General features: G+C 42.0%; 1 protein-coding gene across 2 annotated transcripts; it reads left to right on the forward strand.

Moving 5' to 3' along the window:
- Window positions 1-2,047: 2,047 nt before the first annotated feature.
- On the forward strand, window positions 2,048-8,985 carry gtf2a1 (general transcription factor IIA, 1). 2 transcript variants are annotated; one of them, XM_016678688.1, is made up of 10 exons: window positions 2,048-2,292; window positions 3,633-3,734; window positions 3,818-3,989; window positions 4,174-4,238; window positions 5,746-5,821; window positions 5,958-6,082; window positions 6,174-6,278; window positions 6,370-6,681; window positions 6,794-6,883; window positions 7,471-8,985. In XM_016678688.1, exons 1-10 carry the CDS (start codon window positions 2,263-2,265, stop codon window positions 7,576-7,578), a joined length of 1,185 nt encoding a protein of 394 aa, XP_016534174.1. In that variant the 5' UTR covers window positions 2,048-2,262; the 3' UTR covers window positions 7,579-8,985. The 2 variants fall into 2 exon arrangements, with proteins under 2 accessions (XP_016534174.1, XP_007566198.1); XM_007566136.2 differs by having other exon boundaries at window positions 2,049-2,292; window positions 6,373-6,681.
- The last annotated feature ends 1,126 nt before the right edge of the window (window positions 8,986-10,111 follow it).

A 10,111-nucleotide genomic window follows, 5' to 3' on the forward strand; every position in this document is an offset into this window, starting at 1 on the left:
TTTTCCTACATATTATTGTTCTGTCACATTAAACCCCAATAAAGTAACAAGAAGTTTGTGGTTGCATCATGACAAAATGTCACATGAGCATGAATATTTTTATTTTATTTTTTTAAGCACTGCACATTCCACCACACTTCGACTACTTGAGGGTAAATCCATTGAGCTGACCGAAGACCAGTGCATATTGGGTCTAATTTAATCGTTTTCCCCTCCGAATCTTAAGTTAAATATAGTCGAGCACTAGCCACGAGAAAGCAGCAGGCCTCACTTCGCCTTCGCGCCGCTTCCCACACTTGCACGGCGGCTCCCCACTACCGGGGGCCCGCCTTTGTGAGACTTGAGAACTCTTTAATTTGCTCTCCAGCCTGACCCCAATCATTAACCTCACATATTCCCCATCAACAAGGGTCTTATCATAACCGGCGCTCCTCTTCCCAGTTAATTATTCATTTACCTCCTCTAATCGTTTAAGTTCAATACATTGCGATTAAAGTCTTGCCCACCTCCACCTCGGGGAGAGAAGTGTGTGTATGTGTGTGTGGAGGGGGGGAAAGAAACAGTTAGGAGTACCGAAGAGTTCCTCAATGCCTTATCAGTCTAAGTGGTGCCATTTCGGAGTCGTGTGGCGGTGGAAGCCCATTCATAATTGAAGCGGAGAGACCAGCTTAATCTTGAGCCACTGTGCAGCACGCTCACACCACAACACAACTGGAGCCAGCAGCTCCTCTGTTGCTATGCAACTATAGCAAAGAAGAACAGGGGTGCGTGCAGTTGGGAGTGGGGGTGGGTGTGGAGAGGGGTTGGGGGGTGCACGTTCTCAACATCTTTTAGAGGGCATGCTCGGGAAACAGCCGTGGCCGACTTTTTTTCTGCTTAATCACATCCACAAACACTCCAGATGAGTCACATGGCCTCCGAGCATGTTTCACCTCAAAATCTTGAAAGCAGCAACCAGAAAGGTGAGCGGATTCAAGGGAACATGGTGGATGACCTTCTGTTTAAAATAAAAAAAAAAAACATAATGAAATAATTAAAGAGTGCCACTCCAAAGCGCCAGGTGGACCGCTGCAGAACGGGTTACCTTCCTCATTTTCCCCCCTGCTCCATATCATCCATAACCATAGAATGACCAGCGAAGCAAGTTTCCATGGAGACTGAAGTGGAGGTTACGGTTCTCCTGTCAGCTTAGATTTATTGCAAAGGTTTTATGTATATATATTTATTGTTGTTGTTGTAAATTTTCTCAGATACTCACAAGAATGTCTGCATATCACGATGAATTAAAAAAAACACTTTTCTTTCTTTTTTTTGTTAATGAATGCCATATAAAGTAGTTGGATGCTATGATATTGTGCTCTGGAATTGGAAAGAGATGCGGTTCTCCTTTTATGTGGTGTGATCGCCCTCTGGTGGCAGCATAAAATAACTACACGAAAAAGTGATCAGCAAGCAAGAACACATCCAACATAAATGCTTGATCTTAATTTACCCATTTATGCTCCTTTTGACTGATGTTGATACTAATCTTGGCATTAATCTGAATCAGAATCTGTGGAGGGAGCTGCAAAAGAAGAACGTTGATTCAATTCAATTAAATTTAAAATATGTGTCATTATTTATTTCTTACCAGAAAGGTTTTTGTAGTAAATTTTACAGAACATTTCTTTTAAAAAGTATTTTTCTTCCATTATTACTATTTATGGGACTAAAAATATAATGATTATTAGCATTACATGTTTTATTATTAGTAGGAAATATCTTCATATCTTAACATCTGAGGTAAACTATGTCTACTTCCTGGCAGAATGTGATTAATTACTGACATACAATAAGTCTTATTATTTGCAGTTGGCCTAATTAAATAAATTAACATCACAAAGCGTTACTAAACTAATGCGACAGTCGAGTATTATTTACCCCCTTTTCACGTGTGAACTACGTTTCCCAGCAGTCCCCGTGGCGATTAGTCATCGTTTCCCTCGTGCAGTCTCGCGATATGCGACACTTGACCCTGCCCTATGTTCGGCGCACTCGCAGCTCCATCGCTCAGTATATAAAGCAGGACAACGACGGGAGGAAGACGGCTGGGGAGTCGCAGCCCGGGGATTGTAAATAAGACCGCAAAAACTGTGTTTTATTTACAAAAGCGATACCGGCTCTTTTAAAAGTACCGCTCACAGTCGTTTTAAGTCTTTTTTTGTCGTATTTTTTGGCTCTGTCTCTCGCCAATTTCCGTGTGGTTTGTACACTACGCGTATAATGGCGAGCTCGGCTAACTCGAACCAAGTGGTAAGGATCAATCTCCGAGGACTGTCAGTGAGAGGGGAAGAATGGGGGGGTAAAGTTTATTTCTCGCAGTCAGATGAATGTGCTGTAACCAACTCACCACTGTTTAAGTCCATTAAAATGACAGAATCAACGTTCAGTCAAGCAGCCATTATTTTCATTTTGCGAAACTCGAGTTGTTTAACAGGGTACCATTGCAGGGGTAGAATTTAACAAAAAACACTAAAGAATTAAGTTTTAAATGCAGATTAGGATTAAAAGTCATTTTGTTAGGTTAAAGCTTTATAAATTAAATTAGTTTGATTTGTCTGCTACAGTTATTTTCTTAGTTTTTTTGTGTTGGTACTGGAGATATGAGATAAGATATTTAACGTTTAACTTGTTAGTATTAAAAGACTTGTGAAACGCAGATGTACCCAAAGCACAGTCACCATCCACTCTGGCTGAAATAAGCTTAATTTTCAAACATTAAAGCCTCATTTTGTGGAAAGTCTTCGACGCTCAGTCAGCTGTCTCATCTTTGTCCACCATTTCCACGACGAGAGGGCGCCGAAAAGACGTCCTAAACCACACATTTTATCCATAAAACGCCAAATAAGTCCTGCTCCCTAACGCCAAAGCCAAATTGCTTTTGTCTAAACCGAATATTTTAGGTAAAAGACGGAGGATATCTCCTCACGAAGCTTAGAAGAAGGCGGCTGTTTGCGCTGCTCCGTAAAATGGCCTCCCCGGTCTGCTCTCCTCTCTCGCGCTTCTGGCCCTCCTCCTCTCCGCTGCCTGGTTTTATAGCGCCATATTGGCCGTCTAATATAGACTGGCCGGGATGGGACGGTGCTACACGACGCTACGTCACTGGCTCTACATATAAACACCACACTGTGCTTTAAATAGTGGAGGAAACCGACGGGGGCCGAGTGTGGAGGGAAGGAAGGAGAAGACCGAGGTGTCCGCTGAGGACATCGGGGCAGTGCGACGCAGCGGCCTCGGTGGCTGCCCCGCGGTGTTGTCGAGGACATTTTAACACTGCCGTGTTTGTTGTGAGCGCTGTAGCTCAGTGCTAGGGGTTACACTGGAGCTGAGCTGCCATTATCCATCAGCTATACGTTCACAGCAATGCTTCCCAGCTGGGAGACAATGTATTTTAACTCATAACATGTTAAATTCAACATTAGCATCTGATTATGGCTATTTAGAAGGCATTTTTAACACCACATCCTCAGTTGTTTTTTTCTCCCAATTGCCAGTTACTTATTAATAATCTGATAAAAATGTGTTATTTAACATCAGTTAAGCCCTCTTTTGCTTCCTCTTTAAAGTAAAATGTTTTGTTTGCCTTCTCCTAGCCTAAATTATACAGGGGTGTAATTGAAGATGTGATCAACGAGGTGCGGGAGCTGTTCCTGGATGAGGGAGTGGATGAGCAGGTTCTCCTGGAGCTGAAAACGGTAAACCCAAACTACAGAAACAACGTTGCACACCCCCCTGCCCCCCAGTTAGTCCTCTAAACCGTCCCTTCAATATGCTGCAGCTGTGGGAGAACAAGCTGCTGCAGTCCAAGGCAGTGGAGGGCTTCCACACGGACGAGCAGACGGCCCTGCAGGCCACTCAGCAGCAGCATGTTCAGCACGCCCCGCAGGTCCAGCAGGTGACGCAGCCAACGCAGGCCCAGCAGGTCATCCTGCCCCCCCAGCAGCAGCAAGGTAGGCTCCCAGGAGTGAAAAAGCACCAGCATTAAAACACATTCTTCATGGAGATGCAGTGGAAATGAATGCATCTTTGATTTATGAGTAGTAGTAATAATAATAATAATAATAATAGTCGCCTTGGGGGTCATGATGCTGAACTGAACATGCTCTTTTCTTTTTTTTTTTCCTTCCCCCACAGCAACCCCGCAGCAAGTCATTGTTCAGGATCAGAAGATTATCCAGCACATGAGTGCAACGGGGATGGTGAGACGCTTTTTTTTCCTTTTTTTTTTAAAGTTAATTTCACATTTATACATCTTTTATGACTTGCTCAATAGGAATGATGCAGGTTTTTTTTAAATGCTTTTGCCAGTAAAACATCTGACAATGGTGGCAGTTTGCCACAAGCTAGGTGGCAAACAAAGCAGCAACGGGGAACAAAACAAATATGAGGAAGAAGATGCTCTGATTAGATGACGACAAACCTGCACACGTCAAGCCAGCTGTTTAAAAGTGATGGCAGCAAGGAAGCTTTATTTATGTGAAATGGAAATACTCAGAGCTCCAAAGATTTGTAAAGGTTTTAATGTGAGCAAAAAGTAGAAAACGTTTTGGCCGTCAACAGCTTGCACGCGTTCACTTTTTTTTTCCTTTTTGCCCACATTGAAATGTTTACATATTTTTAGGGTGCTGGTTATTTCCTGTATTTTCTGTAGTTCTTCAGAACTGAGCACCCATTTACATTTTCTCTTTTTTTTTAAAACTTTACTCCTCCACCAAATTCAATTCATACATTAATACACATCAAAACAGATTTACATCAGACAGGCTTAAAAATAAAGTAAAAAAAAAGAAAAAAACTAGGTTAAGGCAACGACAACTAAACAGATTTTTAACCTTGTTTTTAAAGATCAGAGTGGGAGTGTTCCTGCAGTGAAACAGAGGCTTATTCCAAATTTTTGCTGCGTAAAAACTGAAGACTGCAACACTTCATCTTCCACCTGGACAACCCTAAACATGAAGTCACTGTAGAACAAAACACAGAATGGCCTAGTCAAAGTCAAAACCTGATCCTGGACAAGGCGTTGTCCCAGAAGTTATGGGAATAAACAATATTACTGTTGTTTTCAAGACCATTTTCCAGTTATTTAATGCTAACGGCATGATAATGCACGTTCACCCTCTCAAAGATCAACAAACTTAATTTATATCAAAACATTTAACACTGGAACTGGAAGACATGTGAAATATCCAAAATAAACAAAACAACAAATAAAATTAACATTAAAGTCTCTGTAAACAAAATTTTCCCTCAAAACATGGACTAGTTGAGGCCAGTGAACCAGACTGAAGAGCTTCTGTCATCCAGTCTTTGGTAGAAAGAGAAAAAGAAACAAATCGTGCAAATGAAAATTATCGAGCTTGTTTTAATTTCTCATCTGATTAATTGATTTATTGCTACAGGCCTATTAATGTTGTGTTTATTTTTTTTTATTTTTGTTCACTCTGCTCCATCAGCTTTTATCTAGCTTATTAATAAAAATAAAATTGAAAACCTTATCTCTTACCTGTAGAATAGATATTGTTCTTTTCCCTCAGACAGTATTTACTTGCATTCATGACTCTGTGCTGTGAAACAAACAGTGCGTTTATCACGTCAGCCAGCAGAATAAGGGTCAAACTCTGTCCAGTTTTTTTTTTCCTTCCCGTTTTCTACTTTTTAATTCCTTTATCTTTTTGTTTTGTATGCACCCCCACCTTCCTCCTCTAGAGTGCAGCAGCTACTGCAGCCACTCTAGCTTTACCCACAGGGGTCACCCCATACCAACAGCTCATCACCAGCCAAGGTAAAGCACTCACATGCATCTGCACCAATATTAGCCTTTTAAACAGATGTGTTTTAGCTCCAACTTGTCCTGGTCTTTGTCAGGATGTTTTGTTTTTTTTGTTTGTTTTTTTGACTCTTTGTGTTTGCTGATGCAGGTCAGATCCTGCAGGTGGTGCGTGCTCCCAACGGCACTCAGTACATCATCCAGCAGTCCCAGCAGCCAATCGTTCTGCAGCAGCCGATGCAGCCCGGTGGCGTTCAGGCTCCCGTTATACAGCAGGTTAGGAGAAGAGGTCTTTCTGTATGTGAAAGCAACAAAAACATGGCATGCTGGGTAAGTTCTTCACTTTTCTTTTTTTCCTGTTCTCTAGGTGCTGGCTCCCCTGCAGGGAGGTCTGTCCCAGCAAACCGGAGTCATCATCCAGCCACAGCAGATCGTCTTAGCTTCAGGAAACAAAGTCCAAGGCAACACGCAGGTCAGAGCTCCATCACTCCAAAGGGGAGAGTCTCCACTGACCATCTGGGAGTTTCTAATGTTAATGTATTTGCAACATGCCTTTCCACCAGCAGGTGGTGCAAACAGCAACCATGGTGCAGCAGCCCGGTCAGGCGGCAATGGCGGCGGCCGCTGCAGCAGGAGGGGCGGCGGCAGCGGCAGCACAGGTCCAGCAGGTCCAGCAAGCCCAGGGCGCAGCTGCACCGCAGGCGCAGCAGCAGAGCCAGCCGCAACCTCAGGCGCAGCAGCCTCCCATGATGCTCCAGGTGGACGGGGCGGGCGACACCTCCTCCGAGGAGGACGAGGACGAAGAGGAGGAGTACGACGAGGACGAGGAGGAGGAGAAAGACAAGGATGGTGGCGAAGACGGGCAGGTTGAAGAGGTTGGCTTCCTTCTCTACTCTCTGTTCTTTTACTCCAAACATGGCCGCCTTGTGTTGTCCTGGAGACCAGAAACAGAAGATTGATGCTGATGGGTTTTGGTTTCCGCTTTAGGAGCCGCTGAACAGCGAAGACGACGTCAGCGAAGATGAAGATCAGGAGCTGTTTGATACAGAGAACGTTGTGGTGTGCCAGTACGATAAGGTAAGACACTAGGGCTGAAACGATTAATCATGATTAATCGATCGGTGAAATGATCATCAACTAATTTAGTAATGGATTAAAAATACAGTTTGCTGAGATATGCATATTGAGAGCAGTAATTAAGCCAAAGCTATACAAACATATCTACATTTTGCATATAAGATGAAAATACTTTTGTCTGTATTTTAACTAAGTATTCTCAAGGTTCAGACTTAATAAAATAATTCTTTATTGTTCCTTTTTAGGCAATAAATTGTAAGATAGGATTTAATTATTTGTTTATTTGCATCTTTTCATTCATTTCCTATAATGTATAAAAAAGGCATAAGTGGTGAAACAAAGCATCTGTAGAATGTGCCATTTTTATACAGTTGTCAAAATAATCGATTAATCGGTTATTAAAAGTTAAAGATCGATTAATCGTTAGTTGTAGCCCTACTAGAAATTCCATCATTGTGAGGGAAGCTGTGTGATCCGTCTGTGTGCGTGAGATGAAGAGATTTGATCCCCTAAAAATGCCGTCCATCTGTTCTCTACGCTCCCGACTCATTTCCTCCCCTCTCCCTACCCCACCCTTCCACCTACAGATTCACAGAAGTAAGACCAAATGGAAATTCCACCTGAAGGACGGGATTATGAATCTTAACGGCAGAGATTTTGTCTTTTCCAAAGCCACCGGAGACGCCGAGTGGTGAAGAAGGAAAACGGAAAGTCAAAAAGAAAAAAAAAAAACAACAAAAAAACAAAAAACAAAACTCTGGAACTCCTCCTGTCCATTTAACAAGACAGTCGAGCATCCTTCTTTCCATACTCTGTGACTGGAGAGAACTCCTAGAACCCAAAGGATGGGGAGGTACCGTAAAAAAAACCTGGATGTCAGCCTTGTTTGGGGGGTGGAAACACTCAATCTAGGCCTTGCGGGATGAGAAACCAACAGAGGAAGGAGGGAGAGGCTGGAAATGAAGAGTTTTCTTTCTCCTTTTCTTTTAGTTCCGTCTTCATCCTCCAGGGGGCTCCTCTGCCTTTTTTTTCTGGACAGAATTCACACAAAAAAAATAAGCATTTCACATGAAACAGGTGTAGTGGACCAGGGCGAGGTGACCCCCGTCCGGCCGCAGGAGGACCGCGGTCATTCACAACAAGCCCATAGATGAGAAAAATAATCTTTCTAATGCACTGTAGTCGGTTGACTGGGTTGACTCGTGTCTACGTGGAAGTCCAAACTTAGTGCCACCAGTCGAATGCGCTGCCTTCTAGAACGATCCCAATCACCTTTTGACCTTTTGGCTTCTGTGTTGTTTTTTTCTTCTTCTGTTTTTGTTGTTGTCGAGTCGTAGTTTCTCATCACGTTAGTCAAAAATGGTGCTCCAGAGTGTTTTATTGTAGTTATTCTGTTATTGTTTTAGTTTTTTTTAAGTTAATGAAGAACAAGAAAGTAAAATAACATCCTTAAAAAAAGTTTTAAATATCTCTCGAATTTAAATATTTTCTCCCCCTCTTCTTGCTTCTCTGGAGCTTCATTCCATCTTTTACCCCTCCATCCCCCCAAAAAAGCAACAAACTAAAAAAAATTCATTTAAGATTTGTATAAATGGGAAGTTTGCCATTTCAGTGGATTGTCTTCGCTCTTATTTTAATTTTCTGCAGCCGTCTAAAAGAAAAAAAAAATAAGAAAAATTTGCACTGTTAGTTTATCAATGTGTTGTGAGGTCAGCCAGTTCCAATAATCAATAATGGCGTCTTCTGTTCTATGTGTGTGTGTGTGAGTGTGTGTGTGAGTGAGTGAGTGAGTGAGTGAAAGAGAGCCACTGTGACTGATTGTACAGACCTTGGAATCAGTGTGAATGTGCGCGCCACTCCTCCCTGGAAGGAAATTGAGTTTCGTCCCTCCCCCCACCGTAACGTCAACGCGCCACAGTAAAAAGCGTAGAGGATGGTGTTCTCTTACCTATTTATTGCTAAAAGTTTGTGAAATGTTCTATTTTTTCAGCACCGAACTGTGCTCTTATTATCTCATAAGTGTTCCTTTTTATTCTTGATTTTCATTTTATTTTATTTTTTTTCCATCTGTTGGTTGATTGAAAGCTACATGACGTTGGAAATCATTTCATCCACTATATGTTCTCCTGTGCTTTCATTATACTCAGAACTTTTAAAATGATACGTTTTCTATCACTGTAAGTTTAACTTTGTGGGGATTTTGGGGGGCAGGGGGGCTGTGTGTATTTCTGCAGTTTTGTTTTTAGTGCCCCGTCACAGCAGTTTGAAATAAAAATGTTTCTTGACTCATTCCTGGAGTTCTTTATTTCTCAACATTTCATATTTCATTCCTAGAATCCTAGAATTTTTTTTTTATTTTTTTATTTTTATTTTTTTATATATAATTTGTGACTTTATCATCATAGGTTTTCTAAAATTCACTTTAAATTTCTTTGGAGTCACACAAATTTACATTATCCATCCATTTTCTTTACACCCTTGTCCCTAGTGGGGTCGGGACAAGGGTGTATCCAGCTAACGGAACGTTAGCTGGATACACCCTATATCCAGCTAACGTTCCGGGCGAGAGGCGGGGTCACCCTGGACAGGTCACCAGTCTGTCGCAGATCAACACAGAGACACACAACCATGCACACACACACTCACACCTAGGGGCAATTTAGAGAGGCCAAATTTACATTATATAGAACTAATTTTATGAATGTATTTATAAATTCAAGTTTTTGGGATTCTGTCATTTTTGGGGGGCTGTAAATTATGACAGACTGGTAGTGAGTTTCTCCATGTTAGGTCATTGCTCGCAAAAGTGATCTATTCTTCTACAGCTGTTTTAGGCAACCGTTAGATAACTGGTGGTAAATGGCAGCAAAGTTCAAAAAGCAAGAACAAGGATCGCAAAGTGAAGTGTGTAACTAGCTGAAACTGCGCCAACATGCCTTTCCTCTTGGGATTTGCGTACAGCCTCGTCTACGGCGTGGTGCGCTTATCCAGTCAGCTTGAAACAAAAGGTGTGGATCTGTGTTTCTGCATCTCTTTCTGTCACAGACTGACAATGTAAGGACAATTTGCAGCAGACTGAATTAGCCATGGGGCTAGACTTTTGACTGTTGTAACTTGGGATTTTTTTTTTTCTGAGCCAACTCTTCCTCGAACATCTTCACAACTTCATAACTCCCATCTAAACGATCTCAATCCCTATGACTTTCCTTCAGCATAATTAGGAGGAAA

Source organism: Poecilia formosa, unplaced genomic scaffold (assembly GCF_000485575.1).
Source record: "Poecilia formosa unplaced genomic scaffold, Poecilia_formosa-5.1.2 Scaffold187, whole genome shotgun sequence".
Classification (NCBI taxonomy): domain Eukaryota; kingdom Metazoa; phylum Chordata; class Actinopteri; order Cyprinodontiformes; family Poeciliidae; genus Poecilia; species Poecilia formosa.